This window comes from Nelumbo nucifera, chromosome 1, assembly GCF_055504915.1.
Source record: "Nelumbo nucifera cultivar China Antique chromosome 1, China Antique-T2T, whole genome shotgun sequence".
NCBI lineage: Eukaryota > Viridiplantae > Streptophyta > Magnoliopsida > Proteales > Nelumbonaceae > Nelumbo > Nelumbo nucifera.
Window position 1 is genome coordinate 147,868,261 of NC_142649.1, and position 27,074 is coordinate 147,895,334.

At 38.1% G+C, this 27,074-nt stretch overlaps 1 protein-coding gene across 1 annotated transcript in view; it reads left to right on the forward strand.

The window, feature by feature from the left end:
- The first annotated feature begins 469 nt into the window (after window positions 1-469).
- Window positions 470-27,074, forward strand: part of LOC104588054 (Nodulin MtN21 /EamA-like transporter family protein) — a 72,765-nt gene continuing 46,160 nt past the window's right edge. Inside the window, exons 1-4 of the mRNA XM_010245860.3 lie at window positions 470-787; window positions 1,306-1,459; window positions 19,058-19,232; window positions 25,402-25,517. Of these exons, the coding sequence (XP_010244162.1) occupies window positions 620-787; window positions 1,306-1,459; window positions 19,058-19,232; window positions 25,402-25,517 (613 nt within the window). The 5' untranslated portion in view covers window positions 470-619. The remainder of the gene's footprint in view (window positions 788-1,305; window positions 1,460-19,057; window positions 19,233-25,401; window positions 25,518-27,074) is intronic.

Genomic DNA, 27,074 nt, shown 5'->3' on the forward strand with positions numbered 1-27,074 from the left:
GCACATTCAGCGTGCATTGGGAACATCTCCAGTGAATAATAACTAATAAGAATGGAAGATGTTCCCAATGAATGATAGGATGTGCATGTGAGGCGCCTATAAGGCGCCAAGTGTGAGGAGCAGATCTAGTCTCAATCTCCATAGCTCCTCTCGAGTCTGGAGAGACGAGAGCGTACAAGAGGTCTCACCAACAAGACCGGATCCGCTCCTCACACTTGGCGCCTCACAGGCGTCTCACACGCACATCCTACCATGCTTTGGGAGCATCTCCTGTGAATATTAGGTATTATTCACGGGAGATATTCCCAATGCACGGTGGATGTGCATGTGAGGCGCCCAAGTGTGAGGAGCAGATCCCGTCTCCTCACCAACTGCAATCTTTCCACGTGTCCCGTAAACGGTTGACCGTTTAAATGTCTTCTTTCAGTGAGTTTAGGCCAATAAAGAGAACTCTCGGTCCCGTCACTAAATTCTAAAAGCGTTTCCCAAGGCCCAACCCAACCCCTCCATCTCGTTTCTCTGTGCCTGCCGTCGATGAGAATTATGGCTGTGGTTGCTTGTCAGTTACCGTAGTTTTTAGAAATAGGGGTTTGTACAGATTCAAGGTTTGCTGAGAGGTATGGAATCTGCAGAGAGGAAAGATAAAGGAGGAGATCATCATGTCGTCGAATTGGTCGTTAGCGATGCTGCACCCCAAGTATCCGATCAGATCACTCCTCTATTATCCGTGGCTGGGAAACCCAAGTCCAGCATCTTCTCTGTCTCTCATCCCAGAAGGAGGCCCAAGGTAAACCCCTATCGAATGTTATTTATTTGCCTTCCCCTGCAATCGGAACTTCACTATTAGTTCTCAATTTACATTTATGCGATTGGAGTAGTTGTATTAATTCTCGTCTACCTATTGTTATTTATCGTGGTTGAATTTTGGTAATTATGATTTGGTTTCTTCTGGAATTATGTTGAAACAGTAAAGTAAACCCAGAAATGCCATAAGTTTTGCGTGGTAGTATAGGCATTATTTATGTCTGGTGAATACATCCTCCCCTTATCTTAATACATCTTCTAAGTTGTTCGTCATTTTGTTTATGAGTCTCAGGACATAATGCAAAGTATCTTAAATATATCTGGTCTACAATTGTGTAGTTTTTAGTTTTTTACTTGCTATATGAGGTAAAATCGAGGCCTTCCTTGTTGGTGCAATGTCTGTCACATTGCTTGTTATTGTGTTCTTTAGTTGCTACTGTTATGCTTCCAGGTGTGAGAAAAAGAAAACGAATTTAGCTATAATAACTTATCCATTTGCAGGAGCAAGTAGCAAAGATAAATGAAACAGACGTATCATTCTTTTCTCAATCTATTTTATGGTTATGGAGCGGACCAAAGTACTCAGGTTTAGTTTGCATGGCATTATCTTCTACTATCTATTTTGTCATGGAAATCCTGGCAAGCACTCTTTCAGGTTAGGAACTTCCTTTACTATATTGATTTTTTTTTTCTGGAAATTCTTCTGTCATGATATGAATGGAATGCATACGTGTTATTTCTTCACCGAGTAATTATAATAATATCCTACTGTGGAATGTTCCATCATTCTCTGATTTGGCAATGCTGAAGTTTGCCTTCTATATCTTAACGAACCATTCAACCTAAAAGCTTAGGCTGTTAGGTGAGGTCTCAGAATAGGTTTTTATGCTCTAATATTAAACATATGCCACATATGTTCTCAACGAGTTTCAAGCAGGTAACAGATGCCTAAACCTGTACCTTTTTCAGATTGTACTTTTTGACCTTTCAAAAGAGAAGAAAGATTTGCACTTAGTAAAATAAAATATGCATCTAATAAAATACAGTAGTGGACTAGTGGGTGAGTAAATTTATAATATTTATTTGTTCTGGGCTGTGTCCCATAGCTTTAACAATAAAGAGCTAATTGACCACACTTGAATTCTCAGTTTACCAAACTTGATAATTTTTAGTTTGTTCCATATATTGTGAGATATTTGTATAGTTTTAAGTGTATAATATAGAAAGGATGCACTTAAGTTAGCTGTTATACATGAAAATATGGTGCACAAGTATTTTTTCTGTTGCCAAGAAAAAATACAACTCAACTCAACCTTAATCCCAACCATTTGGGGTTGTCTAAACAAATACTATCCTGTCATTATTATTCTTCATCAACAACCATGTTTTCTATCAAATTGTAAGCCCTTAGGTCATTTCTTACCTATGTTACCCATATACAGCAAGGACATGATTGGACACGGTGTTGGGTACACTATTTAAACTAAATTGAAGTCTCTGACATGATATTAGCACCCTCGTATAGGTATCCAGGTATTGTAGTTTCTTTCCACTTTAGGATAGGCTTTCTTTGTTCATCAAATTGCTCTTTTAGAGCCTTCAACTTGCACCAAGTCCCTCCTCATTGGTGCAGTCATTGCTAGGACTGAAAATGGATCAGATTGAATTCAGATAGGAGTATACCCAAATCTGATCTGATAACAGATATGTAAAACATAGATATGAGTTCGATTTGTTTACATATCTGGGTATCTGATTCAAATCCGGTTTGCTTAAAATATAAGTAAATCTATATAAAATTAGCAAAAAGTTATAAATAGATATAAAACAAAATTAATATATCATAAATGAAAAAAATGATTCTATAAAAAAGTTGTAAAGCCAGTTATGCTGTATGGAGCAAAATGTTGGGCAGCCAAGAAACAACATGTCCAAAAAATGGGTGTGGAAAAAATGCGTACTGAGATGAATGAAGGGTCAGAAATGAAGTCATTTAAAAGAACTTGGGAGCAGTAAGTAATTAAATGAGAGAAAGCAAATAGTTGGTAGGATTTCAGACTTTTGTAGCAGAGACTTGGGATCAAATCCCGCTGCCACCAGGGTTGGAGGGTTAAGGGGATAGGGAATGGGCTACCCCTGTTGTGTAGCCCCATTGAAGCAAAAATGAGAGAAAACAGACTAAGATGGTTTGGTCACGTGCATAGAAAACCTCTAACAGCACTGACAAGATGAAGTAATCTGTTGCAAGTTGAAGGGGTAGGGGTAGACCAAAAAGGACATGGGTCAAAGTAGTAAGAAATGATTTAAGTGCTAATAATTTTACGATGGATATGTCATTAAATAAAACAGAACAGAGAAACAGGATTCATGTAGCTGACCCCATATAGTTGAGATAGGGCTTGGATGATGATGATGATGAAGTGCAAAAGAAAAACAAGTCTGTCTAAATCCCAAATCCAACTAATTTTGTAAAGAATTTTAATACTAGAATAATATTACATATAAAATATTATTTTTAGTATATACATGGATTGGATCCTAGCAGATTGGATCAAGCAATATCTGAATTCAATCTGGTCATGGCTAAACAAATATCTGAATCTGCCTTAAATGAACCGAATTTGAATTTGAATTGGATTAAATTTGATCCCATTGTAGCCATGATCAGTGCTTGTCTATGCACATGGCTTAACCATCACAATTCGCTTTCCCTACTTATTATTATCAATGTCGGCTACTATCAATTCTGGTTAATTGGTTATTTACAATTCTGTCTTCTCCAGTTTTGTCACTCATCTACCTCAGCATCCTCATGTCATATAAGTGCATTTTTTATAGAATTTTTCTTTTATAGCATCATTGGTATACATTGGTCACAAATGATACACCAGATGCACCTCTCTACTTCAACCACCACCTACTCTAATTCTATGGACAACATTCTCTTCAATTTGTTCTTCATTATGAATAGTTTATAATAAATATTTGAATTGTTTTGTTAGGGGATCATCAACCTTAATTGAACCACCATCAATACTACCATTTCTACTAAAATAGTAAAATGGTTCAGCCATTGTTCTAGCTTTATGTTCAACTCATGCTTATTCTTATTAACAATACCATATCTATAGCAAACAATATGCACCATGGGACCTTTTCCTGTAAATATTTAGTTAGTTCATCCATAACTAATGCAAAAGATATGTACAAGTGCTGACCTTTGCTCAGTTTGTTGTAAACCCATTATGGTTGAAAACTCTCTCATCTCCCATTCCTGAAAATGGAGTTGTCTTGTTTCACAGAGTACAGCTACAAATTTGTGCATATTTAATTGTATTGGAATAATACTGTAATATGTTTGTTCATACATGATGAATAGTCCTTAATGGAAAACTTACTAAAGTGAAGATGAAAGAATTCTAAATTCCTACAACCCAGGACATGGAAGTGGGAAAAGAAACCTGTGTGTTCAGTAGCTCAAAAACATAAAAAGATAGCCCATAACAAATATCAAACTACTGGGAAAGTGGGGATGGCAGTGCATTAATATCAATCACTCCACCAATTCCCTTGCTTAAACTATCAGCTATCGAGTTGATATAACAGGATCCATCCGAATGAGATCTTGAATCTGGAAGCCAAGGCTCTCACCTCCCTGATGGAATAAACTGTCATTCAGTCAATCAACCTTCTCCCAAATGCTGCAACTTGTACCAGCCTAAGCACTCTACATAATCTTCCCTTTGTGGGGCAAGAACCCATCCCCAAAGGTGCAAAGAAGCTCAGTATATCAGCAGGAGGCTTCAGTTCGGCACTCAGTGTGCTTAAAGTGATACCTAGCCCTGGTAATAAAATCATTATGGATGGAAAAAGGTAATTACCCTAACTCACCACTAGCTTCCAAATCTTGATTCTATATTGAAGCATCTTAGGAGTTAGGAGTATTAGCCTTCATATGCATTGTTTTCACAATGAAAATCTCCAGATTTTGGCATGATGGAATCTTTTTACTTGGATAGCTTTGAGCAGAGAAGCCTAGGAACTAAACATTTGAGAGCTTAAGAAAGAGGAACAAGAGACCTTCTGTATATAATTGATAATATAATATATATTGTATATTCAAAAGGGTAAAACTATAAAATGGACGTTTCTTAGAGGTTATAGCATTCAGATTATTGAACAGTTTCACTACATTCAGAGGTCTGAAAAATAAAAAAAAAGAAAATTTTCACATATTAGAAGTCAAACTTTCCCAGATTTTTTTTCTCTTTTTAAGATATTAGAGTTCAGATTTACCGAAAAACACCTAAATCTCCTTGACAAGTCTTCACTGAACTAATTTTGTATTTTACTAGAAGAGATTGTCTTCAAAATGCCTAAAACCCCCATCCTCTATCCTTTTATCAACAACCTTCCAATTAAGAAGTTGTTTTTATATTTGAGACATTATATCTTTATATTATTTGTTGGGTCATACTAAGTACTAACTACTGCATATAGGGCACTTGTTTTGGATTAATTAATATGTCTAGAAAAGAGTTTTTATTCACTTTTCAGTGATGTAGATTTGGATACTATGGGGCCGTTTGGCAAGTCTTTTTTGAAAGATCTTCTGGAAGCTCTGACATATGAGCTTTTGCATGAAGATCTTAGCAGCTTGAAGATCATTTGGTTAAGGCGCGTTTGTCCATGTGTCTTTCCGCGTGAAGACGAGTTGAAAAAAAGGCGAAAAGCTCCATTTGGAGCTTCCCGAAAATAGCCTAAAATGGGCTTCCCATGTCTTTTTGGGGATGTGGTTTTTGGTGGTTAGATTTTTCCCCAACCAAATGGGAAAAGACCAAAACGCGGGCTTCTGGGCTTCTAAAAAGCCGACAGCCCACGTGAAAAGACGTGCCAAACGAGGCCTATATCTTTTGCACAGTTACCCTCTCTCCTCTTGTAAAACACTTTCCAACTTATTAAAAAGGCAACACTTTAATGCATGGAAAGAAGATAATCTTAGTGGGTAACTTTCGATTTATTTGTTTTCCCCTTCATGATCCATCCATTCACTGGAAGACCCAAATGCTACAAATTAAAATGGGGAAAACTTAGATGTAAAAACATATGCTTCAAGGATCAGAATATGTATAACTTATTACACCTCTAATATTTAAAGGATCGGGTTCAATTACAAAGAAAGTAGCAACTGATATATTAACTCCATTAAAATTGGTTTAGCAGATTGTTACTGTAGAGAACATTGATGTGGGCCCCACAGCTGTGGTACTACTCTGCCCGTAGGGTAGAATGTATCTAGTCACAGCTGTGGTTATTTTGTTGTTCTGTTATTTCTAGTTTCAGTTTTATATTGGTTGTTATTTGTTAGTAGTTATGATGTAAACACCAAGGGCAGATATGTCCTTTCATGTAACTAGCATAACCTATATATATTAACTTAAAGTGGCGGCGGCAGAATATTGACATTTTGTTCTTCTCCTCAAAATCTGTGTTCTATTGCTCTTCCATCTCTCTTCTTCTACATCTTCACTTTCTCTTCTCATCGAACCTAAAATCTCTTAGTGATCAAGACTGAATAGCAGTCTTGAAAACCTACATGGTATCAGAGCTAAGTTAGGGTTTTTCATGTGAGTCTAATACCAGCCGACCACATGAGAATCTCCTAGGACTGAAAGCTGAAAAGGAGTTCGCAGACTGATTCTTTGAGATCGCCAGAGGTACTAGCAGCTGTTGGAAACTTGCTAGGGTTGCAAAGTGTTGGTGGTCAGGAAGGATCAGAGAAGACTAGGGTTCAGGTAACCCTAGAAGGCAGCGAACTATTTTTTCCTTGTAAGTTGTTACTTTTTAATAGTTCTTTCTGAGAAGATAGGTTGGACCTATCTGGAGGGGAAGGCCGAACCATTCTAGCTCTTTCCTTCTTCGAGTTCCTAGGGTTTTACATCAAACCCTGGACCGAACTGTGTTTCTCTCTACTCTAGGGCTTGAAAGTGATCTGCGGCAAGCCCTAGTGGTTGACTGAACTCTGTGATCTATCTAGAGCTACTCTTAAGTTGATTGGTAGGTCCGATCAGATTCTAGGGTTTCTTATTAACCCTACTGCAAGCTCATCTATATAGTTTGGACTGTGCGACTGAATTGCTTCCTTTCAGGACTAGCTTGCCTTCACTGTTTACTACTTACCATTTGTCTTCTGGTAGAGATAAGTTATCTATTGCTGATGGCTCCCTGGTTCCTATTTCTGGGAAGGGTGACATCAAGCTTTCAGATACCATCTCCCTATCATCTGTTTTGCATGTGCCTAAGCTTGATACTAACCTTCTTTCAGTCAGTAGTATTACCAAGCATATGAACTGCTCAGTAACCTTCTTCCCTGACCGATGTGTTTTTCAGGACTTGGAGACGCAGAAGGTGATTGGGACTGGCTGTGAGACGAATGTGATTTATCTGCTCGGGGAGCGGTTTCATCAGGGAGAGTCAGTAGAGAAGTTGTCTTTTGTTTCTAAGAGTGTGAGTCCTAGCATAACCGATTAGGTCATTTGTCTTTTCGATCTTTACAGAGTCTATTTCCTACTTTATTTGAGTCTATTGAGTTGTCTCAGCTACAGTGTGAAAGTTGTGAGTTTGCTAAGCATTGTAGAAAGCCTTATTTATTGAGTAATAAAAGGAGTGATAATTCTTTTGATATTGTGCATACTAATGTTTGGGGGCCTTATCATATCCCTTCCATGGGTGGGTACAGATATTTTTTGTTATTTGTTGATGACCATACCCGCTTTTCTTGGGTTTATCTCATGCGTTCACGAGATGAGGTACCTTCCCTCACCCAAAATTTTCACCAAATGATCCTAACCCAGTTTGATGCCAAGATCAAAGTTCTCCGATCTGATAACGCAAAGGAATACTTTGCTAAATCATCGACATCTTATCTTCTTCATTATGGGGTTATCCACCAGAGCTCTTGCCCTCATACACCTCAGTAGAATGGAGTTGCCGAGAGGAAGAATAGGCACATTTTGGAAGTGGCTAGAAGCCTCATGTTTACTTCCAATGTCCCTATTCGCTTCTGGGGGGACGCTATCCTCACAGCGGTATACCTTATTAATCGGGTCCCTTCCAGGGTCCTTGATATGCGATCTCCTTTTTCACTTCTACACCCACGTGAGGACTTGTTTTCTATTCCCCTTAAGACATTCGGTTGCACTTGCTTTGTTCAGCTTCTCGGACCCCATCCCTCCAAGTTCGAACCCAAAGCCTCCAAATGCATCTTCCTTGGTTATGCACAAACTCAAAAGGGTTATTGTTGTTATGATCCTGTCTCCGGGAGGAAGTTTGTCTCCATGGATGTCACTTTCTTTGAGGGGACACCCTATTATCCTCGGGTTGCCCCTCAGGGGGAGAGTATTGAGAGTAGGGGTTTGAGTTCTTGTCTTCAGGGGGAGAGCAGTGAGAGTGGGGCAGTTCCTTTACCTATTCCATTGGGTGATGAGAACTGCAATGGTGAGGGTGGTCAGAGGGATTAGGAGTTGAGGGTTTATCAAAGGCGGTGCAGGCAGGTTGATCCTGATCATCAGCAGTCCAGACTAGCTCCAATCTCATCTGCAGCTCCAGGTCCAGATACTTCAGTCCTAGAGCCCACAGAGACTTCCCCTACAGATGATCTTGACTTTCCAATTGCAGTCCGTAAAGGGAAACGACATTGTACCACATCCACAGCCCACTGTATTTCCCATTTTTTATCCTATGATCGCCTATCTCCTACCTACAAGTCCTACCTTAGCTCCATTTCCAATGTCCCTATTCCAAGAACAGTGCAAGAAGCCCTATCCGTCCCTGAATGGAAAGATGCAATGCAAGTTGAGATGGATGCTCTGTTGAAGAACAACACCTGGGAGGTAGTTGATTTGCCAAAAGGAAAGAAACTAGTTGGATGCAGATGGGTATTTACGGTGAAGCATAATGTAGATGGATCTATTGAGAGGTATAAAGCTTGGTTAGTTGCAAGAGGGTTTACACAGACTTATGGCATAGATTACTTGGAGACATTTGCACCGGTAGCCAAGATGACTACTATTCGAGTTCTCTTGTCCCTTGCAGCAAGTCACACTTGGCCTTTATACCAAATGGACGTGAAAAATGCCTTTTTGAATGGAGATCTGCAGGAAGAAGTTTACATGCGTTTGCCACCTGGATTCTATGATGCAGAAGTAGGTAAGAAGGTCTGCCGGCTCAACAAGGCTTTGTATGGTTTGAAACAGTCACCTAGGGCTTGGTTCGATAGATTCAGACTAGCACTTGTGAAGTTTGGATATGTACAGGCCCAGTCAGATCACACCCTATTCATCAAGAGGGTGGAATCCTCTTTGACACTGTTGGCAGTATATGTTGATGATATTGTGGTCACAGGGAATGATAGCCATGAGATTGAGTCTCTTAAACAGCTTCTTCACCAAGAATTTGAGGTGAAGGACCTTGGTGTACTCCGGTATTTCTTGGGTATTGAGGTTGCTAGATCCAAACAGGGGATCTTTATATCTCAGAGGAAATATGTCCTAGACCTGTTGGCAGAAACTGGAACGTTAGGTGTCAAGCCTGCAAATACACCAATTGAACAGAATCACAGGATTAGTGCCGAGAGTGGGGAGCTTCTTGAAGAAAAAGTTATGTTCCAGCAACTGGTAGGAAAGCTCCTATATCTCTGCCTCACTCGGCCAGATATTACTTATGCTGTTAGTGTTGTCAGCCAGTACATGCATTCTCCTAGAACCACACATCTTCTTGCGGCAGAAAGAATCTTAGCCTACTTGAAGAGATGCCCAGGTAGGGGTATACTTTTCAAGAACAACAATCACATGAAGGTGGAGGTTTATACTGATGCAGATTGGGCTGGGAGTGTTGATGACAGAAGGTCTACCTCGGGATATTGTGCCCTTGTGGGAGGAAACCTTGTCTCCTGGAGAAGTAAGAAACAAAGTGTGGTCTCCCGGTCAAGTGCTGAAGCAGAATACAGGTCCATGGCCAATGGAGTGGCTGAAATCCTATGGCTAAGATCTCTACTTGAGGAGTTGGGTATTGAGTATGAGAAGCCCCTGATGCTGTACTGTGATAATCAAGTCGCCATTAATATAGCACATAATCCGGTATAGCATGACAGAACCAAACACATTGAAGTTGACCGTCATTTTGTGCGAGAGAGGGTCTCATCTCAAGAAGTATGCCTCCCTTACATCACATCCAGTATGCAACTAGCCGACATTCTTACTAAAGCCGTATCAAGAAAGAAGCTAGAGGCGGATCTATCCAAGTTGGGAATGATGAACATATACTCCCAACTTGAGGGGGAGTGTAGAGAACATTGATGTGGGCCCCACAGCTGTGGTACCACTCTGTCCGTAGGGTAGAATGTATCTAGTCACAGCTGTGGTTATTTTGTTGTTCTGTTATTTCTAGTTTTAGTTTTATATTGGTTGTTATTTGTTAGTAGTTATGATGTAAACACCAAGGGCAGATATGTCCTTTCATGTAACTAGCATAACCTATATATATTAACTTAAAGTGGTGGCGGCAGAATATTGACATTCTGTTCTTCTCCTCAAAATCTGTGTTCTATTGCTCTTCCATCTCTCTTCTTCTACATCTTCTTCACTTTCTCTTCTCATCGAACCTAAAATCTCTTAGTGATCAAGACTGAATAGCAGTCTTGAAAACCTACAGTTACTCTTGTATTTTAGAAATCTATAAGATTAACAAAGGATATTAATTTTTCTCGAGATTAGATGTTTATTATTGGTTTTAATTACATTGACGTTTTGTTTAGTTCAACATATGGCACATGAGGGTAAAAATAAATTTATCCAATGTGATCCAATAGAGTTATCTTCATTGTATTATTATTATTATTATTATATTTTTTTTGCTTAATTTAAGGAGTTAGAAGTTAAAACATTTTGTACAAGATGGAAGTTTTGGAAGAAAATTGCGTATGTAAGGTAATTAGGTTGATAGAAGGTGGATGGTGGTCTTCTTGGTGCATTAGATGCTCTTAAACCATTTCTTGTATGCACTTGTACATACTGTCGAGTATTTAATCAGTTTTGTGCAGATTTAGCAATAATCTTTTATATGTTTACTGTTTAGATAGGAAGTGGGGACCACAACACTCTTGTTGGGCCCTTTGTTGATTGCCTTTTAAGTGTTATATGCAGTTTTAGATTAAGAGCTTTCTTTTCTCTCAAACCTCTTCCTCTTCTTCTTCTCTCTTCTCTTCTTCAAGAAAACATCTTTTCTTTCACAGATTTTTTAATTCAGCAAGATTTCTACTTGGTATCAGAGCAAGGTTGGGGTTTCTTGGAGTTCCCCTATGCAACCCTAGATCAGCCGATTGCATGAGGAGATAAAGGGCTGATCGATCTACTTCAGACTGCCCAGTTCTTGGATTTTTTGGTGTATTTCAATCATCAAGAAGGTGATCTAGGTTTTGGCATCAAAATCAGGAAGAACTGGAGTGCGGGGAAGAATCCTAGGTAAGTTGGACTCTTCATTCTTGGTCTGATCTTGGGCGCTTGGACCTTGTTGGACTTCTTTAGGGTTTTTAGAGTAGGCGGTTGGGTTTTTGGATATTTTTAAGCTTTCTAGAGTGATCGAATCACTCTTCGCTCCAGTGGAAGATGGTGGGAGAAGAGGGTTTTCTCCTTCCAGAAAGGTCAGTCACCACTATGAGTGAGATCGATCTGATTTTAGAGGCTTTTTACCTAGTGTTTTGCTGTTTTTAAATTGTTTGAAGCCGAGATGGAGGGCTGGAGTACTGAGCAGAAGTCCACTGGTAACATGGGTCCAAGTGTTGGAGGTACAAGTGATATGTTTGTGTTTGGAATTATTACCACAGTTAAATTGGATGGTACAAATTATTTAGAATGGGCACAATCATCCAAGATGGCCATTGGTGCTCGTGGAAAACTAGGGTACATAACTAGGGAGGAAAAGAAACCTGATACAGATTCCTCTCAGTGGGTACAAAAGAATTACATGGTGATGTCTTAGCTATGAAATTCTATGTTACCCCACATTGGCAAAAAATTTCTTTGGGCTAATACAACAAAGGAGATTTGGGATGGAGTGACTAAAACCTATTCCTAGAAGCAAAATGTAGCCATAGCCTATCAGTTAAGGAATCGGGTGATTAGTATAAAATAGGGAGATAAACCTCTTGCCATGTATTTCTCCATGCTGAAAACCCTTTGGTAGGAGATAGATCACTTAGAAACTGTGGTTTGGGAAAGTTTGAATGATGCAGCAACCTATCAAAAGTTGGTAGAGAAGAATAGGGTTTTTGAGTTCTTGGCTGGGTTAAACCCTGAATTCGACATTTCTAGGCAACATATTCTTTCTAGAGAGAGTGTGAAACTTTCTCAAGCCTATGCCTTTGTTTCTGGAGAGGAGAGCAGGAGGAATGTCATGTTGAGACAACCTGGGATTGATCAGTCTACTATGGTTAGTACAACCAGACTCAAGCCAAATGGAGACAGGGGGAGCAGTGAGACTAAGAGGGAGAACAAGAAGGACTTGGTGTGTGATTATTGTAAGAAGGCTAAGCATACCAAAGACACTTACTGGAAGCTCTACCCACACCTTATACTAGGTCGGGTCAAGAACAAGAAGGGAAATGCAAATGTGGCAATTATAGGAGACTCTACGGAACCCCTTACCCAAGCTGATTGGGAGACCATTGCAATAGCAACAGTCAGAACCAAATTGGAGAAGTTTGGATAGGTTATGAATAAGAAGGATTCAGCTGGTTCCAGTTCTTCAGATTGATAGTAGAGTGCAGGAGCCAATCACACCACTTCTTTTGCTCATATAGGTAGCTCATATGCAATTGCAAATTATGCATCCACCTCAGGTAAGGGGGGACCTCCCTGGATTATAGACTTAGGAGCATCTGAGCACATGACTAAAATGCCTACCATTTTCAGTTCTTACCAATTGTGCTCTGGTAGAGACAGAGTCTCTACAACAGATGGTTCACATGTCCCCATTGTTGGGAAAGGGACAGTTAGAGTGACCAATAATATTACTTTATCTTCTGTCTTACATGTCCCTAGATTTCATACTAACCTTGTTTTTTGTTAGTTCTTTGACAAAAAATTTAAACTATTTAATGACTTTCCTCCCTAGTAATTGTGTTTTGCAAGATCTGGAGTCAAAGAGGATGATTGGGAGTAGACCTGTTCATGGGCTGGGCCGGGCTTTCACTCTGTATTAACAGATTTTTCTAAGGCTAGAGCCCGAGCCCGGCCCGACCATCGGGCCTACAACTTGGGCCCGAGCCTGATCCTCATAAAAAGCCCGAAGTCTGGGCCTGGGCCCGAGCCCGAAATTTAGCCCATGTTGTTACTACTGCTGAATAGAGAGAGAAATTATAAAGAAAAAATAAAAAAATGTATATATTAAATTATAAATATATATATTTCAGGGCCGGGCTTTCACTCCGTATTAACAGATTTTTCTAAGGCCAGAGCCCGAGCCCGGCCCGACCATCGGGCCTACAACTTGGGCCCAAGCCCGACCCTCATAAAAGCCCGAAGTCCGGGCCTGGGCCCGAGCCCAAAATTTAGCCCATGTTGTTACTACTACTGAATAGAGAGAGAGAGTGAGAGAAATTATAAAGAAAAAATAAAAAAATGTATATATTAAATTATAAATATATATATTTCAATAAATATTATATTATTTATATATTTTATATAATATATAAAATACATATTATGTATTTTATAAAATATGTAATGCTGAGTTGGGCCGGGCCGGGCCGGGCTCGGGCCGGGCTCAGTCGGGCTTACTGTGTTAGGCCCGAGGTTAGGCCCGCGAGCCTAATTACATGATCAAGCCCGACCGGGGTGCGGGCCGGGCCGGGCCATCGGGCTACCTGGCCCATGAACATGTCTAATTGGGAGTGGTCGTGAGGTGAATGGAGTCTAGCTTTTGGATGAGATACTGAGACATCAAAGCCACCATGTTAGTAGCAATAGTAGTGGATCATAGTCAGCGAGTCAGATTATGCTCTGACATAATCGATTAGGTCATCTTTCTTTTAGGTCATTAAAGTTTTTGTTTCCAAAGTTTTTTGAGTTTATCTAGTTATCTAGTTTGGAGTGTGAAAGTTATCAGTTGGGAAAGCATTGTAGACATTCTTTTAAATCAAGTAATAAAATAAGTACTTTTGCTTTTGATGTTGTTCACACTGATGTATAGGGACCATACCATATTCCTTCCATGGGTGGCTATCGTTATTTCCTCTTGTTTGTGGATGATTATGCGCAGTATTCTTGGACATATTTGATGAGATCTCGTGATAAGGTACCTAATTTGGTACGACAGTTCCACCAGATGGTTCTCACACATTTTGGAGTGAGAACTAAGGTCTTCAGATTAAATAATGCCGGAGAATACTTTGAGAAGGATTTGGCCACATACCTTTTGGAGCATGGTGAAATTCATCAGAGTAGTCGTGCATATACATCGCAACAGAATGGAGTAGTAGAGGAAAAATTAACACATTGTGGAGGTGGCAAGAAGTCTTATGGTGTGTGCTTTAGTTCCTATTCATTTCTGGGGGGATGTAGTTCTCACACCTATGCATTTAATTAACCGTGTCCTTTCACATACTTTGGGGTTTAAGGTTCCATTTGTTCTTCTTTTTCCGGATGGGGAGTTGTTTCATATACCTTTGAGGGTTTTTGGGTGTGTTTCCTTTGTTCACATTCTTGGCCCTCACTGCAAGAAATTAGATCCTAAGGCCAAGAGAATGTGTTTTCCTTGGGTATGCTCAAAACCAAAAGGGGTATTGTTGTTATGATCCTGTGTTGGGGAGCAGATTTGTCACTATGGATGTTACCTTTTTTGAGTCTGCTTTCTTTTTCTCTAGTGGTTCTCCTCAAGGGAGAGTTTTGGGGAGAACTCACAGTTTGTTCCTCTTCTTGTGCCTCCTTCTCCATCAACTTTACCCTTAGCACCTCCGTCAGTTCCATTACCTGATCCACTACGGGCAGCCACACAACACTATTAGTGTTGCTACCAAAGAGGGTTGACCCCACACATGCTCAACTAGAAAAACTTGCACCACTCTCTATCAGTCCTTCTGAGTTCCAAATTTGGCAGATATAGTTCCAAGTATTCCCCTTGAGCCTAACCATGTTATTTTTCCTGATGATAATGCTCATGTACCTAGCACTATTGTTGCAGCTGATCCCATTGACCTTGATCTTCCCATTGCACTTCGCAAAGGGTAGAGAAAGTGTACTACCCATTGCATCTCACACCATCTCTCTTATAATGCCTTATCATCCTTCTAACGGGCCTTCCTTTCTTCCTTGGATTCTGTGTTTATACCCAGGAATGTTACTAAAGCTCTTTCCAAACCTGAGTGGAAAACATCTGTGCAAGAAGAGATGGAAGCATTGGTTAAGAACCAGACTTGGGAGATAGTTGATCCTCCTCCAGACAAGGAGACAGTTGGATGTAGATGGGTGTTCACTATAAACAAGGATGATGGCAGTATATAGAGGTACAAGGCAAGGTTGGTTGCAAAAGGGTATACACAGACCTATGGTGTTGATTATCTGGAGACCTTTGCATTGGTTGCTGAGATGGGTTCAGTTTGAATACTCTTGTCTCTAGCAGTCACCTATTCATGGCCCCTATTTCAGCTTTATGTTAAAAATGCGTTTCTTAATGGTGATTTGTAGGAGGTATATATGGACATCCCATCTGTTTTTTTATAAAAATGTTGGTAAAGGAAAGGTTCGTAAGGTGAAAAAATCATTGTATGGTTTGAAATAGTCACCAAGGGCATGGTTTGACAGGTTCAAAGGGGCACTTATCCATTTTGGGCACACACAAACCCAGTCTGATCATACCCTTTTTGTGAAAAGGAGAGATGCACTTGTGTCAATTCTGATTGTGTTTGTGGATGATATAGTAGTTATAGGAAATGATCTGAAGGAGATTGATGTTCTCAAGAATTCATTACAACAAGAGTTTGAGATCAAAGATCTTGGTGAGCTAAAATACTTCCTGGGGATTGAGGTTGCAAGATCCAATATGGGATTTTCATCTCTCAGAGGAAGTATGTACTGGACCTACTACGGGAGACTGGGAAGTTGGGAAGCAAACCAACTGATACTCCTATTGACTCAAATCATAGAATTAATGTTGTGGATGGTGAGTTGGTTAAGGATGTGGGTATATATCAGAGAATGGTAGGTTGGCTATTATATTTGTGTATGACATGTCCGGATATCTCCTATGCTATTAGTGTTGTGAGTCAGTACATGCATGCACCTCGGGTTCAAATTGGGAAGCCATTGAAAGAATACTTGCATACCTGAAGAAGCACTCCGAAAGTGGTATTCTTTTCACAGACCATGAAAATATGAAACTGGAGTCATATACAGATGTAGATTGGGCAGGTCGCTTAGATGACAGGAGGTCTACATCAGGGGTATGTACCTTTGTGGGTGGAAACTTGATTTCATGGAAGAGTAAAAAACAAGCAGTTATGGCTAGATCAAGTGTAGAGGCTGAATATAGATCCATGGCTCATGGTGTTTCATAACTACTTTGGGTTAGGTCCCTTTGATTTCATAGAAGAGTAAAAAACAAGCAGTTGTGGCTAGATCAAGTGTAGAGGCTGAATATAGATCCATGGCTCATGGTGTTTCATAACTACTTTGGGTTAGGTCCCTTCTGAGTGAGATTGGGATAAAAGCAGAGGAACCTATGATGTTATACTGTGACAACCAAGCTGCAATCAATATTGCCCACAATCCAATTCAGCATGACAGGACAAAACACATTGAAGTTGATAGGTACTTCATAAGAGAGAGGGTAACAACCAAAGAAGTTTGCTTGCCTTATGTTTCTTCAGAATTGCAGTTGGCTGATGCCCTCATTGAAGGAGTTGCAAAGAACAAGCTTGAACATGATCTACTCAAGTTGGGAATGTGTGACATTTACTCCCAACTTGAGGGGGAGTGTTGAGGATTTAATCAGTTTTGTGCAGATTTAGCAGTAATCTTTTATATATTTATTGTTTAGATAGGAAGTGGGGACCACAACACTCTTGTTGGGCCCTTTGTTGATTGCCTTTTAAGTGTTTTATGCAGTTTTAGATGCTTGCCGCCCTATAAGGGCATATTTGTCATTGTACTCCACTTTATATTTTTAATATAAATACTAGTGAAGGGGGCGGCCAGATTAAGAGCTCTCTTTTCTCTCTCAAACCTCTTCCTCTTCTTCTTCTCTCTTCTCTTCTTCAAGAAAACATCTTTTCTTTCACAAATTTTTTAATTCATCAAGATTTCTACTCATACAACCTTATTTGTTTTAAGAATAAGAGAGCACATCCATTTAATTGAATAGTTGGGCTATGATGCATGTATCTAAAATGGGTGGAACCTTGATAGGGGAAGCTTAAGTACATTTTGCCATGCTTTCCTTGCAAAGTGGTGGCCAACAGAAGAATAGGACATCCACGAATATCTTTTTGCATCTCAGATCAATCTAAAACCATTATCTCTTGGTACTTAGCATAGGGATGTTAATGGGTCGGGTTCGGCACGGGTTTGCCTCAACCCTAACCTGACCCTCCAGCACTCCAACCCAAACCCGATCCGGCCTGGCTTAAAATACATGATTCCTGAATCCGACCTGACCCTATAGGTTTTAACCCGGTTCTGACCTGACTTGACCCGTATAGTTTTAAATGTATTTTTTAACACATTTTGAAGACCTAAAATACATTAATTTAAATAAGGAAATTGTTTTATAGATTCTAAGGTGTTATTTTTTCCATTTAGAAAAAGAAGAAAATCAAAATCAACATATAAATAAATTATAAACTTTATGCCTATAAAGTTAGAAGTCAAACAATTGCAAGAATACATGGTATATATGCAAGGTATCATGACCCAGCGGGGTGAGTCAGCCAAAACCCAAACCTGACCCAAACCCGATTGGGGTCAAAGAATCAAAACCCTAACCCGACCCTAAACCAAATAATACTTGACCCTAACACGATCCTATAGGGTCGGGTCAAGCCGGGTTTACCATTTAACCCAACCCATTTTCATCCCTAAGCATAGTGAAGTAAAGAAACTACAACTTAATATTAGTGATTATTACCAATTACCAACAAAGTTTAGTATGTTTGACGTTGCTCCATGCAGTGATTTAAAAAGCATGGCTAGGCCCAACATTTTCAAAAGGTGTGTGTGCCTAGTGCACCCAGGCATGTGCATTGTACACCTTGCACTTAGCTCAGGTGTGCACGTTTTCGAAATTTGTGCATTTTGCTTTTTTTTTTTAAGCCTAGTGGCTGGGTTGGGGGTGGAGCCCCCGGACTTGCTCACCAAAGCTCTGAGAACCCCCTATTTGCTAATGTTGTTCATTCATTTCATCCTAATACAAGATATATTTTTAAAAGATAATTAAAAATATAAAATCATTTTTCTTGTAAGGATTAAGAACTTAAGAACCTAACATGGACTTGTTTGGGTTGCCTCAAGGGGTTTAGTACAAAGGTGGCCTGTAGAATTAGGAATGCAAAATGTATAGCAATTTGAAGTAATGCGGTTGGGAAAAAAAATAAAGTGACCAAAAGTTTAACATGCTTTTCATTCTGAATATGTTTTACATGTTATGTTTATGTATTTTAAAATTTAAGTTTATATTTTTAATTAATATTATGTTTAACATTTTTAAAATTCTTGCATTTTTTTGAATTTTTGCCTTTTGCATTTTTGTGCCTTGCTTCAAAAAGGTGCATTGCGTTCCTTGCCTTGTGCCTTGTGCTTTTAGAACACTGGTTCCATGGAATTGGCTATAACTTTTGTGTTTATGTGGATGTAAGTGATAATTTCTTGTCATATTATGCTTTGGCTATGATTATTCAGTTTATGTGAAATGGTAAGATCTCGGGATGATAAGCATGGTTCAAGTCTGAGAGCGGCCACCTTATGCAAAAAACATAAATAGAGGTTAGGTTGTATTTAGTCCACCCCTCCCAAGACACCTGATTGCTGGGACCAACATTGGGTAATGTCCTTTTTAAGGACAGAGTTTTCTAGTTTAGACAGAATGAATTGCATAAATTGCCTATGGAATACTCATATTGATTTTCTTTCCTTGTTCTGATGTTCTATTGGTCATTATGTTCATCATAGCTCTTTTTTTATCTTATTTTATTTTGCAATGACAGGTCAACCAATTCCATTATTTGAAATTGTATTTGTGAGGTGTACAATTATCTTGATCTCATCATTTGTGTGGTTGAAAAGGACTAGACAACCTATCTTTGGACCAACCCATGTACGGAAACTTTTGTTTTCAAGAGCCTTAATGGGATACCTCTCATTGTTCAGTTTTGTATACAGGTAAAAGTTTTCTAAAGTGGTTCATGTTTATTATTTAGGCTTGCATGTATTATGATGGGAAGAAGTTTTTCTCTTTATGTCTGTCATGCACATACAAATATGAGTCTGTGCTATGGGTCAGGAGGATGGAAGACTCCAATATGTGGTATCACTGAAAAGATCTCTTAAGTCAAGAATCAGCATATATTAAGTAGTTTATGACCTTATATGTGGATTTTCTGTTTTAGGTCTATTCAATCATGTTCTTTTTTGATTGCTGTGATGGTATCGGTTCTAGTGCAGTAGAACTTTGAGCACCCTTTTGGATCTTCCAACTTACTTTCTTATTTTAGTATCTCTCTACAAATGGAATATGATTTTTGAGCTATGATGTTTTTAGGTTCTAATGGGGGAATGTTTAGATATTTCTGTACATCTTACACAACTATCATCTTTGCTCCAACATTATGCTTTTGTCGTACTCCTCTCTTATAAAAGTTATGAGTTTAGAAACTTACATGGGAATGATGGTCAACATATATCTAAGCTTTATATGGGGAGGGGAAGGTTTGAGAGGTAGAGGGAGAAGAAGAACCGGATGCATTATTTAAGAATTGGACACAAAGCAATTTGTACTAGAGAATTGGTGCATGGGATAGTATTGTGATGCCCAAATATGGATATGGACAAGATCACTGATATAGGTGAGGGTATGCCATGTAATATCATGCTTTAGATCTAGTTTTTGAAACTATATTTTTTTGGTAGTACAAATAAAAATTTTATTAAAAGAAAAAGAAATTACAAGAAAGGTGACCAGAAGTCACCCAAGAGAAGAGATAGAAAAACCTGACATCCAACCAAAACCCTTTACCAAACCCTCAACTTCCAAGCCAAAAGAACCTTCCAAACTCCAAAGAACAGCCTCCTTGAACCAATACACAAACTCATACATCTTACCAAAACTTGACCCCTGACTATTCCCTATTGGAACTTCACCCCTACAACATTGCATTTGGAACCCTCTTTATTCACATCCTCTATGTCTCCAGAAGGTATCAGTTTTTCTCTGAGCTTCTTCAAACCCTAAATTATAACCAACCGGTTCATTACCCGATTTTTCTTTTTCCCAACCCTAAATTAAAACCATCAGAAAGCCTCAGTCAAGATTTGTCTTGCCATATTTAATTGAATTTCTAGCATTTACAGACGCTTTATGGTATACCTTGTTTGAACATACTATTTTACAAGTGTTGATGCCATAGAGATAGAGTACATCTACAAGTATCTATTCTGTATGTGATGTTACATTTGGTAAATATCATGTTCAACCTTGGTCATCATCCAGTTCTGGGTATGCTTGGTCCACTAAAGATCAATCAGGCCCATTAAAGAGTGAGTATCTATTTGTTAATTTTCTTTTATGGTTAACAAATACAAATGGCATGACCGGTTTCGAATTTTGATTAGTGTGAATAAGTATTTGGAGCAGGTCCCTTACATGAGTAGGGAAAAAAGAAATGAAGATTGGGTGGCTAAGGGAACCAGAGAAAGCGCCTTGGTCACGTAGGGGAGCTTTGTGAATGGTGTGGCAGATTGTTTAGCTAAGCAAGGGATACACAAGAATCAGTTATTTTGGGCACAGTTGTAATATGCTTTTTTCTCATTGAGGCTGCAGCTTGCGCCTCTGTGGTTGAAGTTTCCACCTTGAACCTTTCTCCTGTTATTCTTTAATTTCAATAAAATTTCATACCTTATCAAAAAAAAAAAAGAAAAAATAAATGAAGATCTGTCACCCATCTACAAATTGGTGAGGAGATTGGTCATTCAGATTTAAGAATGAAATGCAAATTTTGAAAGCAGGCTCCATATGGACTACTAACCATGAGAAATGGATAAGTAGGCCATTTTTGTATCAAACCATCAAAAAAAGTGAGTTTCAGACACAAAAAGTGGAGGAAAAGATTTAAATGAAAAAGGATATGTTTGCATCAGCTTATTACAATATATTCTCTCAGTCATTAGAATAACAAAAATATCACCTTTCTCCATGTTGATAGAACAAGTTTTTATGGAAAACATTTCTAAAATCTAGAAGAAAATAGTGTGAACACAGCTGGTTTAAAGGGTTTCTGGGAAGAAATTTAGGTTTATCATGACACTGCAAAATCTGTACAGGGATTGCTTTGATCAATCAAACCATGAAAATGAAAATGGAAGTGGAGGGCTGAAAACAAAAGATAAAGAGAACATCATTTACTTGTCTAGTATCACACATGCAGAAAGCCAAGTTGGTTGAAAAAACGACCTAGAAACCAAGACTTGAAAAATGTAAGCAATGTTTAGTTTTTTTATTAATAAAGTGGTGGACAAAAGGGTATGGAATAATGTGGTTAGGATTACCATTGGTTCTTTCACAAGGTGGCACCCATGGAAAATTTATTATATTAATAAACCAAAAGTGGGGTTGCTACTTGAAAATTATCAAGTATAGGGTTCTTTTTTCTCGCAAAAGTATAGGGGTGCTTAGGCACTGGAATGCAACATTATCATTCTTTTAATCTAATCAATAAAATTTTCAGCAGCTGATGAAAAAAAAAAGTCTCTTTTAAAATGACAGTTAAGAGAGAATAAAGGATGAAAATATTAAATTGAAGATACGCAGAAACATTTGGTAGTTTTTAAAAGAAGCAAAACAAAAGAATGAGGGATTAGGTTTTTGTATACCATTCTTTTCTTTAATAACAAAAAATGTTGTAAGCAAGAAAATTTGAGATTAAGGTGTTATGCAGCAGGGGCTGGCCTATTCTAGTCTAAAGGGGTGCGTGGCATAGAATTTTTGTATATCATTCTTTTCTTGCAATATGATAAAATTAATCAGTTAGCAATAGAAAAGAGGGGATTGGATTTGGGGCTCAAATTGGGTAGGATAAGCTATTAGAATTTCCCTAGCTCTAAACATGGCCATTATATGGAAAAATCAAAAGGAGATGTGGATTAAGGAATTTTGGACGTTTTTGAAAAAAAAATACAATGATGATGCAAGGGATGGATGTGGGGGGGGGGGTATGACACTTCTAATTTTAGAATCTAGTTTTAGGGAAATTTCAGAAAAAACTGACAGAATTTCCCCTTAGAAAATCAAAATTTGATGACAACTTAAATCATCATCATCCGTGTCTTATCCCAACTATATGGGGTTGGCTACATGAATCTTGTTACACCAATCCATATCCACTGTTAAATAATTAGTGCTTAGATCATTTCTTACTACTTCTAGCCATGTCCTTTTTGGTCTACCCCAAGCTTTTCTAGGCCCTTCAATGTGTAACAAATCACTTCTTCTAACTGGCATAGTCGGTGATCTTCTATGCACATGCCCAAACCATTTTAGTGTTCATTCTTTGAGGGTCTGAGTGAGCGGTATATACCTACAGGAGCTAGCCCTAGGTTCCTTTAGATAACTTCATTCCTAATCCTATCCTTTCTGGTTTTTCCACTCATCCTTAATATTTGCATTTTTGCCACATTCATTTCATGTTCTTTCTTGGCTGCCCAACACTTTGCTCCATACAACATAGCTGGCCTAACAGCTTTTTTATAGAATTTTCCTTGTATCTAGGTGGTATTTGCCTATCACATAGAAGTCCAGATGCACCCCTCCATTTTGCCCATCCTTCTCTAATTCTTCGGGTGACATCCTCCTCAACCTCTCCCTTGTTATGAATTATTGAACCAAGGTACCGGAAATGGTCACATTGAGTTATCTCTTGGTCTCTAATCCTAAGTGTATTTTGATTTGCACTCCTATTATTACTAAATTTACATGTCATATACTCTATTTTGGCCCTACTTATTTTAAAATCTCTTGTTTCTAGGGCATTTGTCCATAAATTTGATTTTGCAGTTAATCCTTCATTAGTTTCATCAATTAAAACAATGTCATCCACAAACATGCACCATGGAACTTCCTGAAAATATTTAGTCAATCACAACTTAAATAGATATTTATATCTAATCTCCTTTTAAGCAAATGAAGTACTAACATATTAATATCCAACAAATTTCTACTTGGCTTGGAAAGGGAGTTCTATTCAAGAGAACATTTTGGCAAAACTTCCTCTTAGAAAAATCAAAATTTTGTCAAATAGTTAGTGGAAATTTTGACATTATTTTCCCTAAGACAACTGAGAAAATCAGTTTTTTTTTTTTTAATAAAGTTACCATTTTATTTAGAAAAAGTAAAACTAAAATATGCAGCTTTAAACAGTGGCTTTTAAAGACCTAGAGGTGCCTCTTATTGCCTCTGTTCATTCAATCAAATACCACTTTTTTAAACAAGTTCTCTGGCCCTTGGTAATTTATTTCGAGACAAGGGAAGGGTTCCTAGCTTAGCTAAGGCTCATCCATAAAGAAAGAAAAAGAAAGGGAAAAGGACAGTAGGGGAAAATGGCAGAAATAGAGAGAGGAAATATAGAAAATAAAAGGTAAACAGAAGATCCTTGTTTTTCATTTTCCCTTTCTTTTAAACAGTGGCTTTTAAAGACCTAGAGGTGCCTCTTATTGCCTCTTTTCATTCAATCAAATACCACTTTTCTAAACAAGTTCTCTGGCCCTTGGTAATTTATTTCAAGACAAAGGAAGGATTCCTAGCTTAGCTAAGGCTCATCCATAAAGAAAGAAAAAGAAATGGAAAATGACAGTAGGGGAAAATGGCAGAAATAGAGAGAGGAAATGTAGAAAATAAAAGGTAAACAGAAGATCCTTGTTTGTCTTCTTGTTCCCAACTTTTCTTCTCCTTCTTCACAACAAAAGAGGAACAAAAAATTATCCTTTACCAATGACAACTGAAATGATTATGCTCCCAACTTCTCCTTCTGGCTTCGTTTGATTTTTTTTGGGCCTTTTCTACCTTGTTTTGGAAACTTTGGAAAGTAAAATGGGAATTTTAGAGAGTTGGGATCATGGAGAGGCATGGTGGTCAATATTTGTAATTGAATACCTGCTCAGGGATGTATTGTTCATAATAATGCAACCATGTTACATCATCTAATGTTAAACCTATGCTTTCTTACAAATAATACAACCACCAAGCATTTTAAGAGAAAACAGCAGGCGGTTATGACTGTCTGCCTTATGTGGCAGATTCTGCAGATTTGAGATTATTACAAAAAATATTCCTCTGTTATTTATAATAATCTGCCTCTCAAATGTGTTGTTAGAGTTCACATAAAAATCTGACTATAATCCAGCTGAGGCTGATGTGGCAGAGCAACAACACAATACTGCTTGAATATGGACTATGGAGTTGAAACATTATTTTGAATGATGCTTAGTTATTGTGTAGTCAAAATAACCATAAACCTCATATTAGGTCAGCAGAACATGTTCCACATTATTTTTTAATACTGCAGAAAAGGAAATAATTATTTAGGATGCTCAAGTGTTGGGAAAAATTAGGTGCTTATAATTAATATAAATCATGTCCCATCCACAATGTTTAAAGATATGGGGGTCATTACTTGGTGTAAGGGTAAATTCTAGCATGAGAATGTGGGTTCAGGTCTGAGAGCAGACCACTTTTAGATTGGCAGGGCCAAATACAAGAAACCAACTCTAAAAATGCCATGCATCCCAAAAACAACAATGCAACTATACAGGGTGAGAAGGCCCAAAATACATCCTAGATGTAGTGGTACCACTTCTAGTAAATCATCTAAGGGGATGCCCACTGACAAGTTGTCATCCAAGTGGCATGCTGTCATTGACTAGAAGTTAAAAGTGCCGGAAGGAAAGAGGCTTTCTAATTTTCTAGCACCTCTCTTTCTTGTTATTGTCATCTTTGGGATAAGGATTGTTGCATAATGTTTGTCTGAACCATGCCTAAGTTTTATCTTTCAAGATTTTTTTGAATACTTTAAGGGCTTGTCTTTATTTTGTTTTCTTATTTCTTACCATTACTATATCTTTAACTTAATAATTACAATTTGAAGCCCATTTTGCTTAATGTTTCCTGGTCACTTCTCCTGTGTTTTTTTCTCAAGTACCATTGATACTCCGATCATCTTGCCTTCTGTTGTTGATGACTTTGCTTTGATTATAATGTTTTTGCAATTTGCTTCCAACTTCTATCCTCTGAATACTTGGTAACTACTTTAATAATGACAAGCTAGTTGACTTTCCTTTTCAGCATACAAAGCTTACCTCTATCTCAGGCTATTGTGTTGAACTTCACCACTCCAATTATGGCTTCTATTATGGCTAGAATCATTTTGAATGAGAAGCTGAAATTTTTAGATGTTGGAGGTATGCATTTAATATGGTGGGACTGAAGCATCGTTTCTTATGTCAATGCAATTGAAACAATGTCCTCTATGTAAATTTTTTTTTGTGTGTTTTAATATAGCATCTTGGTAAGGCAGGTATTCCTGAGTATGGAGATATAAAAATAAAATAATATATATATATATTATGATATAAATAAATATAAAAAACAAAATAGGGAACATGGTCAAAAGTGTGGACTTGAATGTTTAAGAATCTTTTTTTGGCTTTTCTGAAGAGGTTGCACCTCATGCCTCATCTTGGGTCACTTGTATCTCCTATGTTCTTTGATTAATAAATTTCCTCATTTATAAAAAAAAAGGTTCTGTAACACTGAAGAATTCATGTTGGGTAGAGAAATAGAAAAGCAAGAGGAAAATGATGGTAGGGAAAATTTTCTTCTACTTTCACATGGACAGCCTGCATCACACACTCCCTCTTGGGTGACTGTCAGTGTTGCAAGGGCCATCCTAAATGAATTCCAAAACCTTGGATTCTTAAGGTGCCCTTCTACATAGTGTTTCCATTTTTCTCCTAGTTTATTTGAAATGAATGAACAACTTATGTACATGATGAGTACCATTTTCCCTAAAGACCATTAGTAGTAAGATAAACCTTTTGACCTTAGATATGTCCCATGCCCCATGCAACACTAGTATTTCTGGATCTAAAATCTTAACTTTTTATTTATTTAATTAAATTGGATTTGCTGAACTTTACACTTGCGCACATAGTTTCTACATTTTCATATATCTACTTATCTAAAACAAAATGAGTAGAAAATTCAGAAAATATAACCAGATTTATAACAAAAAATAAAAGAGTATAAGAAGAAAGGTTTCTTAGAGAGAAGAGAAGAAGAGAATGAGAAGAAAAGATGGGAGAAGCCAATGATAGATCTGGATGCCCCACTCATTAACTTATATAGTCACTAATTAAAAAGAAACTACAATGTCTAATATTGCCCTTAATAGGGCGGATGCTGTCAATACCATAAAAGAAAGCATTAAACTGTTGGGACTTGGGCCCAATAACACTAATTTAAAACATAAAACATAAACTACTAAAACCTCAACACTCCCCCTCAAGTTGGGAGTAGATGGCGTACATTCCCAACTTGTGTAGATCATGTTCAAGCTTGCTTTTTGCAACCCCCTTGGTGAGTACATTAGTAAGTTGGAAGTCAAATGATGGCAGACAAACTTCCTCAAATGTCATCCTTTCTCTTATGAAATGCCTATCTACTTCTATATGCTTTGTCCTATCGTGCTGAATTGGGTTATGAACAATGTTAATTGTTGCTTGATTATCACAATACAACGCCATATGTTCCTCTGCGTTGATTCCAAGCTCTCCCAGTAAGGACCAAACCCAGAGAAGCTCTGAAACACCATGTTCCATAGCTATTCTGCTTTTGCACTTGACTTGGCTATAACTGATTGTTTCTTACTTGAAGAAAACTGAGAAAACAGACTTTGAGAGTTCAGCAATGAGGGTTTTGAGAGTGAGAGTTTCGAACATTACTCCTTCTCAGCACTC